The 26,824-nt window shown below is 41.7% G+C and overlaps 2 protein-coding genes and 1 non-coding gene across 15 annotated transcripts in view; 2 read left to right on the top strand and 1 right to left on the bottom strand.

Moving 5' to 3' along the window:
- Utp18 (UTP18 small subunit processome component) overlaps window positions 1–4,061 on the bottom strand; it is a 40,916-nt gene extending 36,855 nt beyond the window's left edge. For both annotated transcript variants that reach the window (XR_001872565.2, XM_008838409.3), the window contains exons 1-3: window positions 3,643–4,061; window positions 2,110–2,222; window positions 230–328 (exon numbers count right to left, since the gene is read on the bottom strand). Coding sequence is in view for 1 of the 2 variants with exons in the window: in XM_008838409.3 (XP_008836631.1) it covers window positions 230–328; window positions 2,110–2,222; window positions 3,643–4,029 (599 nt within the window). In the remaining variant the exon portion in view is untranslated. The remainder of the gene's footprint in view (window positions 1–229; window positions 329–2,109; window positions 2,223–3,642) is intronic.
- Window positions 4,062–4,280: 219 nt separating this feature from the next.
- Window positions 4,281–26,824, top strand: part of Mbtd1 (mbt domain containing 1) — a 73,047-nt gene continuing 50,503 nt past the window's right edge. For 7 of the 12 annotated variants that reach the window (XM_029566117.1, XM_029566120.1, XM_029566113.1 and 4 more), the window contains exons 1-2: window positions 4,500–4,735; window positions 5,347–5,408. The gene's annotated coding sequence lies outside the window, so the exon portion shown is untranslated. Of the gene's footprint in view, window positions 4,444–4,499; window positions 4,772–5,346; window positions 5,409–26,824 lie in introns of those variants that run through there. The other 5 variants (XM_029566118.1, XM_029566116.1, XM_029566114.1 and 2 more) reach the window with 4 other exon arrangements.
- On the top strand, window positions 7,664–7,796 carry LOC115071307. The gene has a single exon (XR_003850402.1). It is a non-coding gene; the product is annotated as a small nucleolar RNA SNORA40 (small nucleolar RNA).

Here is a 26,824-nt window from a genome sequence, read left to right as displayed (position 1 = left end):
TATATACAAATGAATAGTACACTTCAAGTCTTCTTTTTTCCCTCAGTTTTGTTTGTTGTATTACCCCGCCCCAAATACTTACATGAAGTCACTAGGCAGCAACCCCTACTATTTCATGATATATGCAGACTATCCAAAAAGCTGTTACAGTCAAAAAGCAAACGGAACGGCAAAATTAAATGGCTGTCTATACACCTCTTGCTCAATCACAGGTATAAAGGATACTTACTCCTCTTTAAGTCTCTTTTGAAGCTTATCTTTTGAAAGTTTACTTTCACTGGTATTTCTCATCATATCTTTTCGAAATCGATTGTTCATCATGTCAACCCTATAAAACAGAACAGCATATTTTAAATGATTTTTATATAGCCATCATAAATTGGCGCTGCCTTCAGTAGTATTTTGAAGAAACATACAATAAAACAGTAAAAATTCAAGACCGTAAGACATCGAGTATCTCATAGCATATTCTCCACAATCTTGAGCTAGTAAGAGAAGACTCATCCTGACTTACCTAGACACACTTCGTGTGGCTCTCCAAAATCATCCCAGGAAGTCAAAATATGCAAAAACAAACCTTCAAATACTTCCTATATTTTATAAGCAAACCATTGTATATCTCTGATAAAGGACATTTTACTGTTAAAAACAAGAGTCAAAGATTTGACTGTATTAAAATTTGAAAACATCTGTACACATGAAACATGGATAAAACATGCAGTAAAGGTAGTATGCAAAGGTTTTTAAGGAGGAGGGGTAAGAGCAATACTAAAACGCAGAGTACATGCTTAGTATGCACAGGCCTTGGGTTTAATCCCCAGCATAAAGAAGTCTAAAATTTTCAGTATGTAAGGAATTTGAGACACTAGGGTTTCTAAAAGACAAAGACATAATAGAGAATGCACATATATAAGAAATGCCAGTCGGGCGTGGTGGTGCACGCCTTTAATCCCAGCACTCAGGAGGCAGAGGCAGGCGAACCTCTGAGTTCTGGGCAAGCCTGGTCTATATAGCGTGTTCCAGGCCAGCTGGGGCTACAGGGAGATCCTGCCTCAAAACGACCAAAAAAAAAAAAAAGCCTATAATTATTAGTTTTTCCTCAACATAATTTAATTTTCCTATCATCAAACTAAGAAAGTGGAGGGGGGGGATCACTGCTCATGACTGAAATCCACTTTCCATGGGGAAGATAAACTCATGCACCGTCTGGTAATAGTTATCAGCAGCTATAAAAGTATCTGCACTCTGCCGGACATGGTGGCACACGCCTGTAGCCCCAGCACTTGGGAGGCAGAGGGAGGCGGATCTCTGTGAGTTCGAGGAGTACCACCAGCTGGTGCTACAAGATGTCCATCTCAAACAGACCAAAAAAAAAAAGTGTCTGCACTTTAGTCAAATAATATGACCTCCAAAGAAATTTTAGGGAATCAGTAACAAACACACACACAAAAAAAAAGTTTATCCATGAAGATGTTTATCCAGCATTATTAAAGGGAAAAATAGGAAACTCCATCTTGCCAATAAATTATGGTTTAATTCATAGAAAGAACTACAAAACAGCCATTTATAACTGTTTATAAATGTTTCTTCTTAAAGTGGGGGGGGAATGTTAACATATTTTTATCCTCAGAAAAAGTAAAGATATTAAAGTGAATCTACCGTATCATTTCATCTATGAAAACACACAGTATGCTAGTTTTCTTATAAGCCTTCACTCAGTTTCATGCTAAAAATTCTACATGCATTATTCAATACAAATAGCCTTCTGATGCAATTACTATTATTATTATTCTCATTTTACAAATAGAGGTAGATTCCAAACTTGCTGATAGTAATCTAGAACTGGTCACTTAAGGAGGCAAGCTGAGCTCAAACTCCAAACTCTTGAGTTCCCTCAGCTAGCCTATCCTGCATAGAAGAGACAGAAATACCCATGCCAATATAACAGTGGTTCTGGCAAGACAAAATCATAAACCACCTTTTTTCGGAACTGTTAAAAGTTCTTCAATCCTTCCTATAATTACATACTTCTAGAGACAGTGATTTGTTAAATCTACAAAGTAACTTTAAAGTGTCCAGAGGGACCCTAAAAGGAATGAGGTAACTCACATTTCCTCATCTTCATCTTCTTCATCCACCCAAACTGGCTTCTTCTGCTGAGGGAAATTGTCCTTGGTTTCATTCTCCACTTCCACATCATCTGAGCTTCCACAGAGTTGACCCTACAGAAGAAAAACCACCTCAAGCCATGACTTGTACTCAGAGGGCTTGCGGAATGGTTTTTGTGGTCTGCTGAGGAAGTAACATGATGGAATGCTACTACAGTAAACACTGGAGAAAAAGGCAGAAAATTACCAAATCAGAAATCAGAACCACCTGGTGAACACGTGAAGCAGGATCAACAGCCAAGGAGTCAACACACCAAAAGACGTTAGACAAACACAAAAGGTAAGTAGACAGTAAGAACGAGTTTCAGAACCCAAGGTGGTCTAGACTCGAAGCTAACAATCTTTGTCTCATACTCTAAGATGGACCTTTTGTTTCCTGTGCTTGGTCTCAACAGCCTTATAATTTTAGACCATACTACCAAATCTAAAGAGGCGACAAAAATCCCCTTCAAACGAGCTTCAGCGTTCCTCAACCCACATGACCAGAGTTCACAGGGAGGTCTACCTGTACTACTGCTGGTTTAAGTGAGCTCTTTCAAGGCCCAACAAATCCTGCCTCACAGACCGTTCCTTGTGGCCATGTAACTGTCACCAGTTCAGTATTTTGCAGTAACTGTTATCCACCTCCGAAACTAGACAGACTTGCTGCAGCTTCTCCCTGAAGGACCCCGAAGAAGGCAACTAGCACGTAGTTCAACATTAATTTAGAAACGCTGCCAGTAATTCTCAGTGAGGCTCTTTGGCCGTCCTACCTAAAATTTCACAGGCCTCCACCACATAAATTTATTTCCCTTTCCCAAATGTTTTAATTTTCCTCTCCAGCAGCTGTCACCAAAGGCTGAATTTTACTAATTTTGCCTCCTTTATACTTTTTCTACCACTACTAGCTCCAAGAAGGAAGGAGGTTTTGTCTCCTCCAAATTTCTAAAACAATGCCTGGGAACCTCTACCTTGGTCGAAGAACCAGGTATAGAATAAAAGTAATGACGAACAGTGCAAAAATTACACTCAGGGCTGCGACCGCCACGTAGAGCGTCTGAAACACAAACACTGGCGAACACTTAAAAAGACCAACACACCGATCATTCTCAGAAGCCAGCTGTATGCTGCGCGTGTGGAGAGGTGGCTCACACGCAGCTTCGCGCCCGGTGCCCCCGAAAGGGACCTCGAGAATGGCCACGGGCGATGCGACGACCACCCCAGGGTTCCAGCAGAGGGTAGCGGAACCCGGGCTAAAGATGCTCCGCTCCAGCGACCAAGACGTCGGTGGTTGCGCGCGGCGGCGGCCCCTGGGCGGAGAAAGACGGCGTAGCCGCCCTCTCGAGCTCGCAGGCACCTCGGCGCCCGCGTTCGGGGAGCCCTCCCACCTGAGCGCTCGCCGCCGCAGGTCAACCAGGCTCCGCCCCCCCAGCCTCGCCGCCCACCGCGCGCCCCGCCGGAACGAACGCGGGGTCTGAGCGCAGGCCGCCCTTACCCGCGCGCCTCGCAGCCGCCGCAGCAGCGCGTCCTCGTCGTCCTCGACGTCGCCGAACACCAGCTCTTCCAGGCAGCGCTCGGCGGCCGGTTTGTCGTCCTCCAGCGCCAGGCGGTTCCGCCGCCGGAGCCAGCTCTCCTCCGCCGCGGCGCTGACCGCGCTGGCTGCGGCGCTCGGCTGGGCCGGCGGTGTCCGTGGGGATGAACGGGCAGCCTTTCGGAGCGTCCTGCCGCTCCCGGCCTCGGCTCCTCGATCCGTCCTCTTCGCGGGCTTCCGCTCCGGCCCCGCTCCGGCTCTCCTGTCTGGTTTCGTTCGGCTCCTGCGTTCCGGCGGCATCGTGGGGTCTGAGAAGAAACGCAGACGTTCACGTGGAGCTCTACTGCGCATGTGCCGGGGCGTCTCGCACGCCGCTACGGCCAGGCCCCGGGAAGCCGGAAGGAGCCTGCGCAGCCTCGGGCCACGTGACCAGTGCTCAGGCGCTACGTCACTCCCACTCCCCTGGCCGGCCCCTCCCCGTGTGGGAGTTCCACTGGGAGGGCCGATCTTCCGGGTGTGGGGGGAAGCGGCGTGACTGGAGTGGAAAATTTCCCCAACACAACTTCTCAGCGCTACACTGGAAGGAACTCCGGAAAGCCAGAGTACAAATGAGGGCGCCTGAGAGAAACTTCGCCTCCTGCTGACTTGGAGCCCCTCCCCGTGACCTGCCGAGATTCCGCGTTACCTCAGTGTCCTTTCGCCTTGGTACGGTCCTTAAGAGTACGGCGCCTGCAGAGGGTCCCACGCTGGAGGGGAGAGAGGAGGGTACGTGGGCCAGTGGGCCAATCGGGGCGCGGGTCACGGCGCAGGCGCGCTGGGGAGGGAGGGCTATGCTAATGTTGTTGATATCCTGGGGCCACCCGAGTTAAAGGGGGGAAATCCGGGGGCTGCCGCTACCGCCGCGGGTCCGGGCCCAGCCGGGAGTCCCCCCCCTGTAGTCGCCGCAGCCCGGGGGAGAGGCGCCTGCCCCCCAGCTCGGGGGGAGGGGGCACCGCGGGCTCGGGGAGCACGGACGGCCCCTACCCATGAGGCCCTGATGGAAAACACAAAGGATCTGGTGAGAGCCGAGCGCGGCAGCTGCTTTGTGTGCCAGGTGGGGGGGACGCCCGCAGCTCCCCAGCCTCAGGAACCCCGCAGCTCCCAGGCCTGCTTCTCCATCCCACGCCCCCTGCACCTCCGGGGCTCCCCTCCCCCTGCCGGCGGTTAAACGTTCAGGGGTTCCCCTCCCCCCTTAGCCCCGGACTTGGGGTTCTCTCTACTCTGTGGGAGAGTTTTTTTAAAAAGGAAAAGAAAGTTTTTCTCTGCTCCCACACCCCCAATACACACCCCCTAAACGCTGTTCTAGCTGAGGAGAAAGACTAGATCGGAGACTTTTCCTTGTTTAGCTGCCCAAGGTGGGAGAGTGCTGTCTTCACTTTCCGGGGGACTGTAGGTAGGGACACTCATAATCCAGGCCTTAGCAGGGGAGGGAGCGCCCCCCCCCAAGTGGGGCCAGTGCCGCGAGGCATTGTGCACGTGGAGATGATGCTATTGAAAGGGGGCGGGGTGGGCATGTGTGGGAGGGAGGCGGAGGAGTGGTGTGGGGCAGCCACGACCAAGGCTGCTTGCTCGGAAGGGTTCCAAGTCCCTGGGCTTCTGTCATCCTTATGTTCAATCCTAACATTGCAGAGTCGGAAGAGACACTAGAAGTCACCCAAAGCAGCCGCCCCCTGTCCAGCTTCTGACAAGTGGTAGGTAGTCTGACCTTTACTTCAACACCTGCCGGCGCTGAGCACCCCCTACCGCCCAGGAAAGCCCCTGCTGGTTTTTCGGTCGTTCCGCTGCTTGTTTGCTGCCCTTATTAGACCCTTCAGTCTCATTCATGTCCTGGTTAAGTTGCTCCCTTTTTTACTTCTCAATTTTTTTTCTCACATCCTCTTCACCCACCCACTGCTCATTGGCCTATATTTTGTGTGCCGGGAAAGAACAGCAGGGAAGTGTGGAGGAAAGGGGGAGGGGGTGTTAAGAGATAGTGAAGGCCAACTGAAAACTTCGCTGAGTTTCTGGTGTGCAGGCTTACGTGACTAAGGATGACTGCGACTCTTCTCCAGGAGACTAGCGAACTGCAATGTGAGGTTGTCGTGGCTGTTTCTTTTGGAAGTGAGAATTTTAACACCATCTTCGTAGTACTGTCAGAGTGTAATTTTGCTTGCTGCTCTTTACCTAAGGAGGCCTAAAATTGCCCCTTGGGAATAGTGTTGAAGCTGAGAGGAGCAACACCTGCTAGACAAATGGCCAGAGCTCTTCCCTCATTTTGACTTTGGGTTTTTTGCAAACCCATGTCTCCTCCAAAAGGGAAGGCCCTGCTTCACAAATGCCCCTTTTATTTCATTTATTTATTTGGGGGGGAGGGCAGCCTTGTGTGAGGTCAGAAGACAATTTGAGAGAGTGGTGCTCTCATTCCACCATGTGGAACCAGGGAATCAAGCTCAGGTTTTCAGGGTTGGCAACAGGTGCCTTTACATTGAGCCATCTCCCTTGCCCCAAATAAATCCTTTTTCACAACTCTCTTACAGGAGACTTGAAATGTGTGCAGCACTTTTGAGTGTCCTTTATTTTTAATCCCTACATTAATGTGCACCAGAATCTATCATTTGACAGCCACTTTCAGACATACCTATTGGTGCTCACTGTTTTTTCTAATGATGTCCTTCATTTGGTGAGCTGTGTTGTCCCTAGTAGTTTCATTAGCATAAAAATCCTGGGGATACATGTCCTCTTCCTAATATGGTGAAGTGAGAGTCAAAACATAATATAGAAGTGATGCATCTGGTTTAAAAAACAGTGAATAACAGGGAGACCCTGTCTCAAAAAGACCAAAAAAATAATAATAATAATTACAGTGAATAAATTTTACCTTAATCCCTAATTGCCTGTTAAAGGAGCACTTTTTCCTCCTCCTCACCCCATAATAGAGACTGTTGCTTTGCTCTTGGGTGCTTTAGACTGTTATTTTTCAGTTATTTACCTCAAAACCAAAGAGTGTTTAGAAAGAAAATAGCTGTGAGTTTGGGGGGTTGTTTTTTGAGGGGTTTTGGTTTTTTGCACCACCTCCTGAATAGCAAGTGGCTTCTGTTTATGAGGAAACGCATATTGAAGGCTTGTGGGTACTTTGCAGGTTATGGCAAAGGCTGTCTTGAGTATCTTCATAATGTCTTTATGGTAGGCCATGGTTTATAACCATTAGATTATTTGACTTTATGTAAACTCCAACAACCAATATTTACATGGAATTGAATACTAGGTGTGAAAAACTTAACAGAGCTCTTTAGTCATGTCTTGTAGTTTTAATCACTTTGGAGTTCCAAGTCTTCCTGCTAACTTTAAACATGAACTGTCATGACACACAAGTTGACTGACTTTGGAAACATTTGCATTCTAAACATATTAGACAAGAACAACTTTTTGTTGTTGTTTTTTGTTTGTTTGGGTGTTTTTTTGGTTTTTTGTTTTTTGGTCTTTTTGAGACAGGGTCTCCCTGTAGCCCCAGGTGTCCTAGAACTCACTGTGTAGACCAGGCTGGCCTTGAACTCACAGAGATCTGGAGCGCTGGGATTAAAGGCGTGGACTACCACGCCTGGTAGGGTTTTTTTTTTTTTGTTTTAAAGAGGGCATTACTATATTTTTTATGGTTGGTTGTATGAGAACCTTGGTATCTAAGCCTTGCCAGATGCTCAAGTGTTCCTTCTTGTCCTTTATTTTGGAAATGAAAATGAAGCAAGTTATTTTAATTTGTGTTAAAACATAGTGTTCAAACTAAGGTAAAATTGTAGTTTGTGAGAACAGCATATTGATGGCATCCCTATTAAGCTACTAAATGACTGAAAACCAGTGCTCAAGTAATCTGAATGACCACATTCTAAAATTAGGAAAGTCACTGTTTCAAATTGTTCTGTGTGTCTCATTTTGTCATCTTTAAAGTGTTTGCTAAATAAGATTTAACCTTAGCACTTTGGGTGTGTGTGTGTTTGTTCAACTGGTGGACAAAGGCATGAAAGACAGGTGCAAAAATAAATCCTCTTTTGCAACCCAGAAATCATTGTTCAGTATGAGTTTTGATACATACAAGAAGGAATACGACAAAAATAAGATTTAACCTAGGCCAGGCATAATAGTTCATGCCTGTAATCCTACCACTTAAAGAGATTGGATGTAGGCTGGGCGTGGTGGAGTGAGCCTTTAAGCCCAGCAGGCAAGCAGATCTCTTGAGTTCAAGGCCAGCCTGGTCTACATAGCAAGTTCCAAAGAGGCAGGATATATGTAGCTTGGTCTACATAAGTGTGACCTTGTCTCAATAAAATAAAATTTTACCTTCCACATAAAATTCAAAGACAATGTTGTCTTTAGTCTTGAGGTTTCAAATGCATGAAGACAGAAAATATTTTACATCTTTAACAACAAGCTTAGATTTATCTTCTGATAGGTTCTAATATGTTATTCTCAACGGCCTCAGGTGGCTTAATTTTTATTTATTAAAGTGCATTTTACTCTTAGTTTTTTTGCTTTGTTTTTATGTTCCTGTTTTGCAACGGGGTATCATACATTGCAAACTTCCCCGAACTCTCTGTGGGTTCACAGGCATGTACCACCATGCCTACTTTATGCAATGGTGGGGATTGAACCCAAGGTTTCATGCATGCTACGCAACTATTCTATCAGCTGAGCTACATCCCCAACCAAGATCTTATTTTTTACTAAATCTTTTAATTAAAAATATTTTCCCCTATGAGTTTACAGTTTCTCTTATGACTTTACTGGAAATTGTAAGAAAAGGTAAAAAGCAGTAATTCTACTTGAACACTGACTGTGAGAAAGGATGAGGTGATACAGTAATAGAGACACTGGCAGAATTTGTTAGCATTGCACTTCAACCACCGTCTAGCTCCATGGCCCTGTTGGACAACATCAAATAATTTGGTATTTTTTTCCTCATAGTTGAAAGGTTAGTCTGAAAATCAATCCCCACTGTCCAGTAGAACTTTCTTCAATGATAGAAATGTCCTTCATCTGTGCTGGCCAGTATGAAAGCCACCGGCCACATATGGCTATCAAGCTGCTTAAAATGTAGCTAATGCACCAGGCGTGGTGGCGCATGCCTTTAATCCCAGCACTCAGGAGGCAGAGGCAGGCGGATCTCTGTGAGTTCAAGGCCAGCCTGGTCTACATAGTGAGTTCCAGGACAGCTGGGGCTACAGGGAGACCCTGTCTCAAAAAGACCAAAAAAAAAAAAAAAAAAAGTAGCTAATGAACAGAAGCATTCAGTATTTTATTGTATTGTTTTACTTGTCAATTTAAATAGCCATTTTTCTTCCAAACTGGGCATGCAGGCATTAGAACGGTATTTTCCAAGCTTAACTAATTGTGAGGCTCAATTCTTAAAGGCTCTAGTTAAAAATACACGCCCTTGTCCTGGAGGTTGTCATTCAGTGGGTCTGCGGTAAAGTCTGGAAATCTGTTGTTGGTTTGCCTTCTTTTTATGTGTGTGTACACATGCACACATATTTGTAGAGGTCACAGGTTGACATTGGGTATTTTCCTCTATCATTCTTTACCATATTTTCTCAGACAAGGTATCTCACTGAAACTGGAGCTGCAACAAAATCTGTCACTGCCTTGTCAGCACTGGGATTACAGACACGCCCCACTGTACCCATCTTTTACATGGGTGCAGGGGAATCTTAAACTTGGGTCCTTGTGCAGTCTACTATCTTCCCAGCCCAGTTTGTATTTTGAAACAGTCTCACTTCATAGCCCAGACTGGCTTGAACTTGTGAGCTTTCTGCTTCACCTTCCAAATTGCTAGAGTCAGAGGTATATGCCACCATGCCAGCCAGGAACCTGTTTTTAATGTGTGCCCCAGAAAGTTTCTTCTTTTTTTTTTTTTTTTTTTTTAAATCAAATTAATTAGGGAAACTTTTTTAAGCTCCTTTCTAGTTCTCACTTGAATGTTGGTAATTACAGTTTAGTGTAGTAGAAGTGAGGTCTGGACAAAGTAGGCAAACTGGTTGAGCTGTAGCTCTGGCTCTGCTGCCCCTTGACTTAATCTCTTAGAGCTTTGTTTTCATCATCTGAAATACAGGGTGAGACTCAACTTTCTCCTTCATGAGATGATATCACATCTCCTTCAGATGTGATAATGACTATGTAAAAGTGTACTGGTATATAAGTAACGAAATGTCTTACCAGATCCCCTTTTCACTGTAGAATTGCTACCCTGATATGAAACTGGCTGTATATAATACTCATTAGTTTATTAAAGCATTGTAGCCCAGTTATTTGACCCTCCTTGGCAATCTAGTTATAGAACAAGCATAATTACATTTTTATTTATTGTTTGTGTTTATATGTATGGCCCATGTCAAATGTGTGGAGGTCAGAGGACAATTTGGGGGAATTGATTCTCTCCAATTATACAGGTCCTGGGAATCAAACTCAGATCATCAAGCTCTACCCACTGAGCCATCTCACCAGCCCTGCATATCTTTTGACCAGCCAGTTTCCAAATACATTTTTAAAAGATGAAGACACCAGAAGTGTAACTCAGTGCTTACTGCTTGCCTAGCATTTGCAAGGTCCTAGGTTCAATCCCCTCAGCACCACAAAACAGTAATCTTCAAGACTCTCTAGGCCACTGTGTTTTCATACATTTTGACAAGATCATCTTATTTTAATTAGTTTTTTAGGTTCGTGCTTAAAGATTCATAGCTTTTTTCTGAAGAACTGAAAGTCCATTCCTGCAAACTTATTATGCATCCTTCCAATGTAGTGTGTTTTCTTTACTTAGGAAAAATTGAGACCCAAGTAGTTGTGGCATCCAAATTCATAACAGTCATAGAATCCGAAATTGGACCCCAAAGTGTAGAGATTTGGACTTAACGATTAACCAGACATGCTTTTCATCCTGGTGGTCGGATGAGACATAGTTAAATAGCTTCATAGTTTCTGAATCCAGTCACCATGGACTGCCTCTTGATTTCTGTTTTGAACTTTGTGATCTCATGCATACAACATTCAAGTTTAAGATTTGAGAAAGCATACATATCCCTCACCCATTGATTATGTCTAGGTCATAAATTACTTTGTTCAGCTTATCCATGCTCTCTACCCATTCTATATCCAACCATTATCAGATTGACTGTCGAGATGTCACACCCTTGTGTTCAAATACCCTTATGTGGCAACCTAAGCCTGTGTTATTCCCCCCTGCATCTCATTATGTAGGCACTGTGTCATCACAAGGTGGGTGAACAGAGTAAAGTTTTATGAGAATGCATTCCCATCACTTTTATTACAGTAGATTGCTGTAGCTGTTTTGTTTTATTGTTAAATAATGTACCTAGTGTATAAATTACACTTTGTTGTAGGTTTTTGTGAATAGGGAAATATATTGTCTACCTAGGGTTCAGAGCTAGTCTCAGCTTCAGGCATTCTCTGGGGGTCTTGGAAGGTATCTCTATAAAGAGACACTACTGTATTTGTTCATAGAAAACCTTATACAAGAATATTAATAGCAGCTTTATTCGAAGTAGTCAAATCTGAACAGAGGAAAGATAAACTGTAATATATTGATAAGGTGGAATATTGCCTAGTAATAAAAAACAATGGACCATTCATCTATGTAACAGATGGATCTCAAATACACTATGCTAAGTGAAAGAAATTAGGCATAAAAATGTTCATACTTTACTTTTCAATCTCTCCCTTGAGACGGCATCTCTTATATATAGCTTAAAATTAATTTACAGTCCTCCCACCCCAAACTCTCAAATGCTAGACCTACAAGTATTCACTGCTCAGCTCTAAAATCTTAAGTACTGGTTGACCTTCCTAATTCAAAAATCCAAAATCCGAAACACTCCACAAGCCAAAACTTTTTGCATACCACATGACACCACACAAGCAGAAAATTCAAGACCTGACCTGAAGTGATAGGCCACAGTGAAAACATAGGTACATAAAAATATGACGTAAAAAGCCAGGTGTGGTGGGAGGCAGAGGCAGGCGGATCATTGTGAGTTCCAGGCCAGCCTGGTCTACATAGTGAGTTCAGGTCAACTGGGACTATAGGGAGACCCTGTCTCAAAAAAAACAGAAAAAAAAAAAAAAACGCGTAAGATTACCTTCATGTAAAGCCAGGTGTGGTGATACACATTGGTAATACCAGCTCTCAGGAGGCTAAGGCATGAGCTCTCAGATTAAAGTCTGCTCTGAACTACCTAATGAGACCTTGACTTTTAAAAAAAAAAAAAAAAATATGTAAATAATCCAGATGTAATGTAATCCTAGCATTTGAGGCACTGAAACAGAAAGACTGCCACAAGTTCAAGACCAGCCTGGACTGCAAAGTGAGACCATGTGTCAAAAGAACAAACACAAAAAAGCAGAGCCTAGCAGTGCAGGCCTGTAATCCCAGCTACTCTGGAACTAAAGCAGAAGAAACTTGAGTTTAGTGCCTACCTGGCTTACAAAGTGACTTCAGGCTCTGCCTGGGCAACTTAGTGAGACTGTCTCATAATAATAAGGAAGCCAGGCTTTATTGCTCACATCTATGATCCCAGTATTGGGGACTGTGAGGCAAGAGGAGCCGCAAGTTTCAGGTCAACTTGTACAGAGTGAAACTCTTACCTTAAACAAAATAAAGGTAGGTAAAAGATAAATGCCTTTGCATATAAAATATAAATTTTATGTGCTTATACTTCGGTCTGTCCCCAAAGAACCTCAATTGATGCCTGAAGTTCTTAGGCTCCCAAGCATTTTAGATAAGGTGTAGCTGACCTGTACCATATGATTTCACAGTCCCTCTTTTGGAAATACATCCAAAAGAATTGAAACACTTCTGACTAAAGCATTTCAGATAAAGGATGCTCAAGCTATTTTTGCAAAAACTGATAAAACTCTGGCACAAAAGGAGTTGAATGGGAAAGTACCACAAGGTAGCTTTCTAGACAGAGAAGTTTTTGTTTTGTTTGTTTTGTTTTGTTTTTTTAGTCTGAGACAGGGTCTCCCTGTAGCCCCAGCTGACATGGAGCTCACTATACAGACTAGGATGGTCTGGAACTCACAAAGATCTGCCTGCCTTGGCCTCCTGAGTGCTGGGATTAAAGGCATGCACCACCACACTCAGTGAGAGGTCTTATAGCTTAATACACATTCAAAAGTATACATGTTTTTAAAAGCTTCACTGGTAGGTTAAAGGGAAATTATTACTTGTGCGTCCCCATGTACCACTGAGTAGCCACTTCTCTCTGTCCCCCTTTATATGGGTTTCAGGTATCAAACTCAGATCACCAGGCTTTCATAACAAGTATTTTCAGCCATTGAGCCATCTTGCCAGCTCCAGATTTCAATTTGTGAAAGTAATAATCATGAAAATATTATGCATCGTAATCCATGGGATACATTTCAAGCAGTGAAAATTGATAACCCTAAGCACATCAGTGAAATTAAATTCTTGGGAGCTAGAGAAATGGCTCAGCAGTTAAGAACACTTGCTGGTCTTCCAGGGGACCTGAGTTCAGTTTCCAGAACCCACATAGTGGCTAACAACCATCCTCCATAACTTTCAGGGGATCCAGTACCCTCTTCTGACCCCATAAACAGAAATGGAAAAATAGAGGTATAATGGGAAAAGAAGTTCCTTTGTTGGTAACACGATTGTTTAATTTGAAAAGCCCTAGAAATCAGTGGCAAAGCTATCTTAAAATAACTGAACAAGGCGGCTGGAGAGATGGCTTAACGGTTAAGAGCACTGGCTGCTCTTGCAGAGGACCCGGGTTTGATTCCTAGCACCCACATGGCAGCTATGAACCGTCCTTAACTACAGTTCCAGGGGAATCTGAAGCCCTCTTTCTGACCTCTGGCATTGCACAACACAGGAGCACTCACATAGATGCTGGCAGTATACTCACATAAAATAAAAATAAAATATTTTTTTTAAATGAGCAAGATAAGACATAAAATCATAAATTTCCATGCACTGAAAAAAACATCCAGTTAAGACAGTACAATCATGTTGGGCATGGTACATACCTGTGATCAAGCACTTGAGAGGTGGAGGCAGGAGGATCAGGAGTCTAAGGACCTCCTCAGCCATGTAGTGAGTTTAAGACCAGCCTGTCCTACATGAGTAGACTCTTAAAAAGCAAAAAATAAAAACAACTCGAGAGAAGTTTCTAAGAGCTGGAAAGATGGTTCAGTGGTTAAGAGCACTGGCTGCTCTTCTAGAGGACCTGGGTTCAATTCCCAGCACCCACATGGCAGCTAACAACTGTAACTTCAGTCCCAGGGGATTCCAACACCCTTCTGTGACTTCTGGGCATTGCATAACACAGGTGCACTTACATACATGCAAGCAATACATTCATGCACATATTTTTTTAAAGATTTTATTTTGCAGCAAGAGCAGAGTACTTAAATTCCGAAAAGATTTGTGCTTAGCAAGAATTGTTGGGGGCCAGCGAGATGACTCATTGGGTAAATTGCATTTACCAACATACTTGGTAACCTGAGTTTGATCCCCAGAACCCATGGTGGGAGGAGAGAGTCAAGTCCCACAAGTTGTCCTCTAACCTTTACATGTGCACCATGGTACATGTGTACCCCCTTCTCAAATAAACTTTTTAAAGAATCGTAAGACTATGTGAAGCAAGCTATTCCTACAAGATACAAGGTAAGCCTGATGTGTTGGTGCACACCTTCAATGCCACAACACAAGCACTTGCCAGGCAAAGACAGGTAGATCTCTGAGTTTGTGAGTTAAACATCCAGTTCCAGGCCAGCTAGGGCTACATTGTGAGAACTAGGATCAGAGAGAGAGGAGAGAGTCATTGTGAGAATTGGGATCAAAGGGCGGGGGGCGGGGGACACAAAGTAAAGGGATGGAGAGGATGACTTGGCTTTTAAAGTCTCAGGCTCGCAACCTAAACATAAAGATGCAAAGTAACTGTGAACAGATGGAAAAGCCTTGGTTAAGATTTCAGCATCATGCTGTCATTTCTTCCTAAGTTGAGTTTTCTTTTTTGTTGTTGTTGTTACTTTTGAGAGAGGGTGTTATGTGACCCAAACTTACCTGGAATTGGCTATATAGCCAAGGATGACCTTAAACTTCTAATCCTCTTGATCTATCGCTGGCATGTTGGGATTTACAGGCTCTCGTCACCATGCTCAGTTTATGGGGTGCTGGGGGTACAGCCTAAGCTTTGTACATTGCTAAGTAAACACTCTTACTAGCTGAGCTATATCATCAGCCCTTAATTAGTAAGCTTAATGAGAGCCCAATAAAAATAACACTAGTCACTAATTTTTTTAGATCTGACCTAATTAACATTAAAAAATACATTGAGGGAGGGGGACGCAGGATGACAAACATTGAAAGGCAATCTATGAGGTAGCTCTACACTTAACCAGATATCAAAGTACCCCAGAAAGCCTCTAAAATTATAAAAACAGGACATTGCCACATGACAGACCAATGAAATAAAGTAATATCCCATAACAATGTTGTCAACAGTTGACTGTATACAGCAGTAGTCTTCATGAAATTATTTTGCTAAAAAGTTCCTATTGTCTGTGACATAGCTATAGCTAAAATTGTATAATACAGCATTATATGTTTGTGGTAATTTGGGTACCATCAAACCTAGGCTGCTTGTCCTATAAAAGTATAGCACACATAATTATGTGTAGTACATAATACTTGCTATATATGAGTTAAGTGTTGCCAGTTTTTTACATTAGTCATATCATGTGTCTTCGATGATAAATATCTAGGACTGGGAGAGTAGGGTGTGGTGTACATTTAACTTAAACTTGTTTTGCAAAGTTCATGTACCATTTTATATTCCCATCTACACTGTACTGGCAGTTCCATTTGCCATACTAATCATAGAATGTGGAGGTGGAGTTTGGTTTATAGTTCTTTTCTTAAAGCTTATTGTGAAACATTCTTTGTTCACGACAGCTTCGAAGACCTCAGATTTACTTTATCTTTTGACTGTATCATTTTTTCCTGCACTTGATATAATGTGTTTTCATCCCATCATGGCATTCAAAATCCACTGTTAATATTGCCAGTAAAAGTAATGGACTGGGGAACAAAGTTAAAAGTGATTAAGGAATGCAAAGGTAGAAAATCTGAGATGGTTATTAAGCTCCCCAGTCAGGTGTGTCCAGTTGTGCTGCATCTACAGGCTTGAAAAACAAGAACAGAGATGATGTTAGAGTCTCCTTTATTGAAGACAGCAAAACCAGAATTCAAGAAGCTCCTCTATCAGATGTGGACAGTGACCTGGATCAAAGATGAGACAGAAATGCATATTCTGAGGCACCATGATGATCAAAGCCAAAGGAAAAAAGTTTATAATGTTGAGCTGGGGGTCGCACACTTGATGGCCAGCCAGCACTCCAGAGGTAGAGACAGGTGGATCACTGAGTTCCAGAGTTCCAGGCCAACCAGAGCAGTATAGTGTGAGACTCCTGTCTCAACAAAAAAAGTTTTTAATGTTAAAGTGCAGACCTGACCAGTGTTGAATAAACAATTCATGAATTATTATTCATTATGTAATGTGAAAGTGAGTGTAAGTCTTCAATCTGAGATAGCCAGAAAACTTACAAAAACTACATAAATTGTTGGTGGAAAAGAATGACTCTGGCTCCAAAACAGCATGCAAATTTTATTTATTTTATATATTCAGAACATGTGCCTGTGTGTGTGTGTGTGTGTGTGTGTGTGTGTGTGTATTCAGTTCTAGGTATGTAGTAGGTAAGGTTATCTAGGTTTATGTAAATACACCAGTGATGTTTGCCTAACAGCAAAATTACATATGTTGGATTTTTCAGAACATACCCCTGTCATTAGTGACAAATGACTGCAGGATAAAGTCCAGAACTACATAATGGAAACATAGTACTTAAAGTGGTATTTAAAGCAGAAGTAAAGATTTAATAAAGAGCCAGTTGTGGTGGCTCTCACAGGTGGATCGCTTGAGTTCCATGCCAGCTGGGGCTACAGGGAGACCCTGCCTCAAAAAGACCCCCCTCCGAAAAAAAAAAAGATTTAGTAAAGAGTATTACAACACCTAGGTAGCCATTTGAAAGTAGGTGTTAGATTCATTCTTCTCACCATACATAACAGCTCTAAATGGTTCAGAGATATAAAAGCAAACTGTACAAACACTCGAAAATATAGGTGCATTTTTTCTGAGTCATGGTTCAAAGAAAATTTTCTAACCTTGACTCATGACAATACAATGAAAGAAAATACTGATCATCAGCCTGTATAGCTCAATGGTAGTATCTGTGCCTAGTGTGCTTAAGACCCCGAGTTTGCTCTCTAGCATCAAAACAACAAAGTATATTTCATCAAACATTCATTTTTAGGGGGGAGGGAAACCTCCCTGAACAAAACCAAAATTTGCCTATGATTTAAATACAAATAACTATGAAAAAAGTTTCTTACTAAAATTCTTTAAAAGAGAAAGATCAAAACATGCATACACAAAAAATGGGAAAGACTCAGTGTAAAGGTACACTACATTGAGATTTGGGGTTTTAAGAGCTCTCTAGAAGAACTATTATCAAGACTGGAGCAGTGTATATATAAAGCGAGCTTCATATATATTAGTATGTCAGAAAGTAAGGAATTACTCAGAAATTGAGGGTGGCACATCAGTACAAGAACCAGGTCAGAGAGACCCTAGCGGCCAAATCTGGGATAGTTTGAGCCCTGACATAATTAAGGACAGTGATGGGGGGCGGGTTAATGCACACTTAATAATGAATAGATAAAGAGAGCAATGGTAGGTAGGATTTCCTATTAAGTGCTAGAGTTGAAAAGTAATTTTGTGGCCATCATAAAGTTTAGTTTGGCAGAACTTGTCATTACATGCTAAATTAGAGGTGAGTGAAATTTCTGTAAGGAGCAATATTTGCATGTTTTAGTTCTATCCCTGAAATTGCTTAATTAGTTACAAGGAGAAATCATAAGTATACAGTGGGAAGACTGGTCTAGACCTTGGCAAATTAATCAAAATTGACATCACCAGTGAGAGGGAGGTGAGCATCTTGTGCCATCAGATGTAATCTGTAAACACAACATCACTAGCATGGGAGGCATAACATTGCTAATGAAGAAACATCAGCTAACCCCTCAAACAAAAGAACACTGTGCTAAAAGAGAAGGAACCTGCAGTCTTCAAGAAATAATCTTCCAAATTATTGGAAAGTAAAATGCTAACAGCCTGTGGTCTTGTACCAGAAGAAACACTCTAAAGACACTGAGTCAGAGTACGGATGGCAGATTAGAAAACAGTACCCTATTTGTTTGGATTGTTTCTGGGATTTTTGTTTCTTTTTGTTTTTCGAGATAGGGCCCTGCTGTGTAATACATGCCATCCTGGAACTTGCTGTAGCCCAGTGTGCTGACTTGAAACTTAAAGTCATGTCTCAGCCTTCCAGTTACTAGATTGCAGGCTGGCACCACCACACCTAGCTCAAAAGTACTGTATTGCTGTCAGATTTCCTGAAGCTGGTAACTGGTGTTTGTGTGAGGGAACATTTTTTTAGTTGTGCTTAGTATTTTGAAACAGGGTCTCTCTGCAGCCCCAACTGGAACTCATTAAATAGACCAGGGTGACCTTGAACTCACAGAAATCTGTCTGCCTCTGTGGTGCTGGCATTAAAGGCTGGCCACCATGCCTAACTAAGAGAATGTTTTTATTCTTAGGAAATGCATCAGAGTGCATGGTTTAAACAAACTGTATTTAGAGAGAATAAATTAAATGGGGCAAATTGTTACTAAGTGGTAAGTCTGGGTGCACAGGCATTCATTGTGCTATTCCAACTTTCCTGGAAGTTTGACATTATTTCTGAAGAAGTTTTAAAAGGGACTATACTGGGAAACTGTTTTTCATCCATCTTTTTAACCAAAATTCAAAAACTTGAGCATATATTCTATTAGGTAGACCCTGAGGAAAGGGAGCATTCTCAATATCGTCTGGACAAACTTGAGTAGTAGTCTTTGGAAGGGAATTTGACTGTATATAACAAAATTACATACACAAATGCTCTTCTACCTCGCTTTCTTCTGAGCTATACACTCGAGGTTTACCTTACATAATATAAAAACACGTAAGTTTATTGCCGCATACTTGTAATTGCAAAATATTGAAAAGTAGGTATCTACACAAAAATGAGTGGTTTAGATTCTAAATGAAAAGGGATGTCATTTGAGCTTTTATACCTTTAAAAAAGAAAGAGGCTAAGGATTGCTCAGTTGGTAAAGTACTTGCCTTGAAAACCTGAGGACCTGAGTTTGGGTCCCCAGCACCCATGTAAAAAGCCAGGTGTGGCAGTGGGCTCTCATAATCCCAGAATTGGGGAGGCAAGGAAAGGCTGATTCCTGGATCTCTCTGGAACAGCCAGCCTAGCTGAATCAGTGAGCTTCAGGTTCAGTGAGAGACCCCCATCTCAAGTAATGAGGTGGAAAGTGACTGAGGAAGATACCAGATACTGACCTCTGACATGCATGAATACTCAATATACATGCACACACATACCAAAAAAAATAAAAGATTTAATAAGTTTATTTTATCCAAGAGTATCATTCTCACTTGAGAAGAAAAACATACAGAATGTGGAAAAGTAAAAAAGCCTTGTGGGGATAGATAAGAACTGGAGATAGAAGTGTCAATTCATGATTTTCTAAAATACTTGGTCTGTATATATGTGTCACATACATGAGTGTATATATCCTCTGAAAGAGCCCAGAAGCAAAGATGGTGATGATGATGATGTTTTGTTTTAGCGTCTCAAGGAGCTCTGACTGGCCTTGAGAATATGAACATCTGATGCCCTTCCCTCTACCTCCCAAGTGCTGGAATTACAGACATACAGCACCAAACTCAGTTTATGCTTTGCTGAAGATTAAACTCAAGGCTTCAGTCATGCTAGGCAAGCACTCTACTAACTGAGCTGGAACCCTAGTCAATTTTCTGTTTTTGACAGTCTTATTATATAGTTAGGCTGGCCTCAAACTTGCTGTCCTGCCTTCTAAGTATTGGGGTTATAAAAGTGTAGGATTATAAACTTCTACCACCCTGCCAGTCAAGCTCCTGGTTTTAATTTATGTTTTACAATGGCTAAAAATGTTAAGCTGCTTTTCATGTCCTTATTTGGCTTGCATGCATCTTTGAAATGTCTGCTTAAATATTTTGCCTCATTTTTTTTAATCAGATTGTTTTAGTCTATAGCATTATAATCAGGTTGGGAGGTATTCTTCTTTTATTTTGTGTTGTTTTTGAGATAAAGCCTCTTGTAGCCTAGGCTGACCTGGAACTCTGTAGCAGAGGATAACCTTGAAATTCTTGGTTCTGATGCCTCAGCCTCCCAAGTGCTGGGAGTGGCACTACACCCAACTGTTCTGTTTTCTTTTGCTATACTAGGCCCTGGTGTTTGCTAGGCAGGTGAATTAAACTACATCATCAGTATTTTTTTATTTTATATGAGGCAGGATCTTGGTCTATTGCCCAGGCTGCCGTCAACCTTGCAATATTCTGCCCTGTCCTCCCAAGGAGTTGGGATTACAGACTTATATCACCACACCAGGTAATCATTGGGGGGATTTGGTTTGGTTCAGTTTGTTTTTTTGAAACTCATGTAGTTTGGGATGACCTCAAACTTGATTATAGCCCAAGATGACCTTGATCTTCTGATCCTTCTGCCTTCACCTCCAAAGTGCTAAGGTTATAGACATTTGCCACAGCACCTGTTAGATGCTGATCTGGGGATTGTACCCAGGGCTTCTGCATGCTAGGCAAGAACTCTACCAACTGAGCTGTATCCTTCAGCTATCACTGAATTTTGATAACTTTTTTCTCTAAATACAGATCCTTGTCATGTGTGTGGTTTGCAGATATTTACTCCAAGTCTGTGCTTGTCTTATTCTCTTAATAGTATCTTTTATTTTTCATTGTGTGTCTGTGTGTATCTGTGTGTCGAGGTAAGAGGACAATTGGTTCACTCCTTTCAGCATGTGAGTTCTGGGGCTCAAACTTAGGTCCTTAGCCATGGCAGCAAGCACCTTTACGTGCTAAGCTATTTTACCAACCCCAACAACAGCCTTCAAAGAGAAGAAATTAGAAATTTTTATCAAATCCAGTTTTTCAATATTTGTATGGGTTTTTTTGTTTGGGTGGATGAATGGTTGGGGCGTGTGTGTGTGTGTGTGTGTGTGTGTGTGTGTGTGTGTGTGTGTGTGTGTTTTGGAGATAGGGTCTCACTGTGTAGCCCTGGCTGGCCTGAAATTCACTGTGTAGACCGATTAACCTTAAATTCACAGAGATCTACCTACCTCTCCCTTCTTAGTGCTGGAATTAAAAATGTGGGCCATTGCACCTGGCTTATGTATCATTTTTATGTGTACCTAACAACTTTTTATTTAACACAAAGTGATATTTTCTCCCATTTTTCCTATAAGTTTACAGTTTAAGCTCTTACATTTAGATTTATGACCGTTTGAGTTAACTTGGAATATGACCATTTTGGCATGATTTGGAATGTGGATAAAAGTAATTTACTTTTGTCTATTTCTGTACTGACTACTTCATTCATTGATCTGTCAGTCTGTGTTCATATCAGAACCCCACTGCCTACATTACTATAGCATTATAATCAGGTTGTCGGTTTCTATTAAAATATGGTAAGAGTGTGATTGCATTGTAAGTCTATGAATAAATTTGGAAAGAATGGACATTTTAGTGCAAGTTATGGAACCTAAGACTGTAATCTCAACACTCAAACGACTAAAGCTCAGGAGGCTAATGGAGGGAGGGGATTCTGGAGAGATGATTCAGCAGTTAAGAGCACTTGGTGCTCTTAAAAAGGACATGAATTGATTCCCAGCACCCACATGGCAGCTAACAACAGTCTGTAACTCCAGTTCAGAGGATACGGCGCCCTCTTCTGGCCTCTGTGGGCATGGCATGCAGGTGGTATACTTTACATGCAGGCAAAATACTAATGCACATAATTAAAAATAAATCGAAAAAATTATTTTTGGGCCAGGCATGATGGCACATGCCTTTAATCCCAGCATTCTGGAGCAGAGGCAGGCAGAACCCTTTACAAATTTGAAGACATTAGGCATTATTTTCATTAGCCTTGTGATTGAGAAACCCAATTTTCCCAATCTTTTTGTGTGGTATACTGGCAAAGTTCTAAAATTGTTATAAGGATATACCTAATTATAGAGTACAGAAACTGTATCTTTGTTCCTGGGGAATTTTTGTTTGCCTTACATAACTTCTCTCATTTTTTTTTTAATGTGTATGAGTGTTTTGCCTGCATTTATATAAGTGTACTACCTGTGTGTGTTGCCTGTGGAGGCCAGAAGAGGGTGTCAGGTCCCCTGAAACCAGAGTTATAGACAGTCGTTAGATGCCATTGGGTGCTGGGAACCAAACCTGGGTCCCAAAACACTTACTGCTCTTTCAGAGAACCCAAGTTCAAGTCTCAGAACCCACATGGTGGCTCACAACCACCTGTAACTCCAGTTTCAGCAAATCCAATGCTCTCTTCCAGGCAGCCACATAGTGTACATACATACATAGGCAAATACTCTTGACACATTAAAAAACAGTAGGTCTCATTCAGGCAAGGGTTGCCTCAAACTCTGAAGGAAAACTTTAAACTTGTCATTCTCCTATCTCTACCTCCCAACCTCTGGAATTACTGCATCTTGCTTATGGTTTGAACTCTTTTTTCTCACATTGCCCAGATTCTTTTATGACTTTCTTCATCTCTTTATTATTTTGCCTCTGTGTTAAATTCCCATATCTATTTTGTTTTCTGATAGCATCCTATTCATCTATCTCTGAAGAATTTTTTATTTTTTTATTATGTTTTATGTGTGTTGGGGGTATCCAGATGAGGTGTCATAGCACTTGTAGCTGGAGTCACAGGTGGTTGTGAGCTGCCTAACAAGGGTTCTGGGAATTGAACTCAGGTCCTCTGCAAGAGCAGTATATGCTCTTAACCACTGAGTCATTGGGTTTTTCTTTTGCTTCCTGCATTACTTTGTTTTTCAAAGTTTCTTTCTTTCCTGAAGATTCATGTTGGTCATTCATACCCTTAGGGACTTTTGTCAAATGATAGTGGTAACTTACCTGTCTAGTTGTTGCTGATGATTAGGTACAAAACGGCTGATTAGACTGAGGGTGCCTGACTTGGGCTTATTGACTATGGTGATTATTGCTTTTTAAATCTCCTGTTTATTCTGCAGATTGCTAAGGGTATTTTTTTGTTATGATTAATATACTTTGGAATTCTATTTGTGAATTCATGTCATTTCTACAAAATTCTCAGCCAGTGTTCTCTTCTCTGTTCTCCATATTCTGTCCTTTTAAGAATGTTTTGGGGTGTTTTTGTTTTTGTTTTTTTAAATGATCTCATTATATAGCTGGCAGGCAGGCCTGGAACTTGCTGTGTAGACCAGACTGTTCTCAGTCTCACAGAGATCTGCCCCCCGAGTGATCCCTGCTGAGATTAAAGGAGTGCGTGTCAGGGTTAAGGGCATGAACCCCCATACCCTGTAGGAATTCTTATTCTTAAAGAGTAGTACTGTCCAGTGGGGTGACTTTTGTCTAATGAGTATGTATAGTGTATATATGTGTGTGTGTATATATATATATATATATATGTATGTATATTCTATATATAAATATATAGCCAGTATGTAGATCACATATTTGGTACCTACCACATTAATATATAAATTTTGTGTTTTGTCTGTTAGTTTAAAACCTAAATTTAGGACTGGGGATGTGACTCAGTTGGTACTTACCTAGCATGCACAAAATCCTTGGTTCAATTTTTAGAACTGCTCAAACAAGGCACTAATAAATTTATAATCCCAACACTTGGCAAATGGAGGCAGGAGGCTTAGAAGCTCAAGGCCATCCTCAGCTGCATGAGACCTTGTCTCCAAAAATAAAAAATTCGTTTAAAAAAAAACACACACCAAAAGAACTTAGGAGATCTTCACCACCTTCCATCCTCCTGTTTTCCATTTCTTTTTGAGGATTGAACCTAAGGCCTCGTGAATGCTAGGTTAATGCTATACTACTGAACCACATTACCATCTTCTCGAGTTTTAACGTTTCTCCTCTATTTTTCTTTCTTTTTTTAATATTTTTATTTTATGTGTATGTATGCATGTATGTGAGTGCACCCATGTCGTGCAGTACCGCAGAGGTCAGAAGAGGGCTTCAGATTCCCCTGGAACTGGAGTTAAGGATGGTTCATAGCCACCATGTGGGTGCTGGGAATCAAACTCAGATCCTCTGTAAGAGCAGTCAGTGCTCTTAACCACTGAGCCATCTCTCCAGCCCCTCTATTTTTCTGTCAGAAAATGCCTTGCTGACTAAATTTTTCTTGATTTATTTTTTTTAACTTTTTATTTGTTATTATTTTTTAAGTGTATGAGTGTATTGCCTGCCTGTGTGTGAGTGCACCTGTGTTGTGCAGTGCCTATGAAGGTCAGAAGAGGGAATTAGAGCCCCTGGAATTGGAGTTATGGACAGTTGTTAGTTTCCATGTGGGTGCTAGAAATCTAACCCAGGTCCTCTGCAAGAGTAGCCAGTGCTGTTAATCACTGAGCCATCTCTCCAGCCCCTGATGTATTTTTATTTTATGTGTATGAGTGTTTTTGCCTTCACTGAAGTGTACCACATACATGCTATGCCCGAGGAGGCCAGCATCATATCCCCTGGAATGAGTTTCAGGCAGTTGCTAGTCACCATGTAAGTTCTGGGAACTGAACCCGGGTCCTCTACAAAAGCAGCCAGTGCTCTTAACCACTGAGCCAGCTCTCCAGCCTCTCTATTGACTTTTTAATACCTTTACTCAAGTTTCAATTCTTAAAAAGTTCATCTATGGTCATTTAATAGACTGGTTCTGAGAGTTAGCATACATTACCATACCTAAAGTGTTTGGCATTCTTCATATGTTTCTACTGATAACTTCCTTGGGTTATTAGTTACATGCCTGATATTTGATTATGTACTACTTTTGATAAATCTGAGAATGTCAAGCTGCCTAAATTTTAAGTCACTGTTACCAGATAAAATTTGCAGTTGTTTCACCTTGGAGCTGGGGTACCAGTAGACTGCATCCTCAATTTCTTGCTATGGGTTTTTCAGACCACAGTAAAGGAGGGTAAACTGCAACCTCAGGGTTACTCTTCAGGATAGGGCTATGATTTAAACAACAACAATCTCCAGCCAGAGAAGGCAGAGAAAGAACTCCTTTGTAGATGTTCTTTGCATGCAGTCAGGTTTTTTCTCATTCACGCTTTTGTTGAAGTTGCAGCCTCCCTCTTTACTAAACATGGTAAGTCAATTACAGTTTATGTATAAATTCACCAGTATACTATCACAATGAAAGCAAAGGTGGTTAGAGAACAGTGCTCCCTAAGAATACAGCATCCCAAGAGGTGTGGCATAAATTATGAGTTACGGGACTAGAGAGATGTCTCAACAGTTTAGAGCATTTGCTGCTCTTGGAGATGACCTGAGTTCAGTTCACAGTACCCACATTGGGCAGCTCACAGCCATCTGTAACTTGAGCTCCAAAGGATCACATACCCGCTTCTGGTCTCTGCATTCTCCTGTATGTACCCCCCACACACACACACAGACATGTAATAACTAAAAATAATCTTTTTAAAATGATGAATATGTCAGGAAACTCATTCTACAGTGTTGTAATCTTTTGAGATAATTTGGAAAGATAATACTGCATGCTATATATTCCTCTTTAGTAATGTCTATAAGCATAGCGAAGGCTCCAAAAGACCTTGAAAGCATAAAGTTTGCTAAATGATCATGGCACTTTATGTATGTTAGGCTGACCCTGAATTTGTAATCCTCCTGCCTCAGCCTGCAGAGTGTTTCAATTACAGGCATGTCCTAGATAGTTTGTTTTGTTTGGCTTTGGTGTTTGTTTGTTTTGAATCTGGGCCTCCTGCTCACAGAATTCCACCTGCCTCAGCCTCCTGAATCAGTGGATTAAAGGCATGTTCCACTCTGCCCACCAGTATTGTCAACTTGACACAAGTAGAGTCACCTGTGAAAAGGGAACTTCAGTTGAAGTTTCATCCATCAGATTGGCCTATGGGCATTTCTGTGGAGCATTTTCTTGAATGATAATTGATGGAGGCATGCCCAGCACTCTGGGGGTGATGCCATCACTAGACAGTGGAGAATGTGCTGGGGAGCCAGCCAATAAGCAGTTTTCCTCCACGGTCTCTCCTTCAGTTTCTACCTCCTGCCTTAAGTTCTTGCCCTGAGCTCCCTCGGTCATGAACTGTTGCCTGAAAGCATAAGATTAAACCCTTTCCCCCCAAGTTGCTTTGGTCATGGTATATATATATCACACCAACAGAAAGCAAACCAAAACAACATGCCTCACATTACATTTTTTAAAACATTAACAGCCTACATAAAACTGCCATTTGTAATCATTAATCCCCTGAAACTTCAAGATAATAGCCTCTGAAAGTAGAGTTAAAGTGAGGCATCTTGGACTGACATGGATTACTATGTGAACTGACTGTATAGTAAACAAGCACAAATTAAAACTTGGGATAAAAAAGCCCAGGCAGAGCCAGGTGAGGTGGCACATTCCTTTAATCCCAGGCAGGCAAATCTCTGAGGTCAAGGCCAACATGGTCTACATAATGAGTTCCAGGCCAGGGGAATATAGTGAGACCCTTTCTATCTTGGACTGACATGGATTACTATGTGAACTGACTGTATAGTAAACAAGCACAAATTAAAACTTGGGATAAAAAAGCCCAGGCAGAGCCAGGTGAGGTGGCACATTCCTTTAATCCCAGGCAGGCAAATCTCTGAGGTCAAGGCCAACATGGTCTACATAATGAGTTCCAGGCCAGGGGAATATAGTGAGACCCTTTCTAAAAAAAAAAAAAATGAAAAAATTTTAAAAACCCCTTGGGGGCTTTTTTTTTTTTTTTTTTTTTTTTTTAAAAAAAAAAAAAAAAAAAAAAAAAAAAAGAGGACGATAAATCTTTCACTGTGATATATCAAAATAA

The sequence above is a fragment of the Nannospalax galili genome, unplaced genomic scaffold, assembly GCF_000622305.1.
Source record: "Nannospalax galili isolate Female #2095 unplaced genomic scaffold, S.galili_v1.0 scaffold95, whole genome shotgun sequence".
Taxonomy (NCBI): Eukaryota; Metazoa; Chordata; class Mammalia; order Rodentia; family Spalacidae; genus Nannospalax; species Nannospalax galili.
Note: the sequence above shows the minus strand (reverse complement) of the source record. Positions and strands in the feature narration are given on the sequence as shown.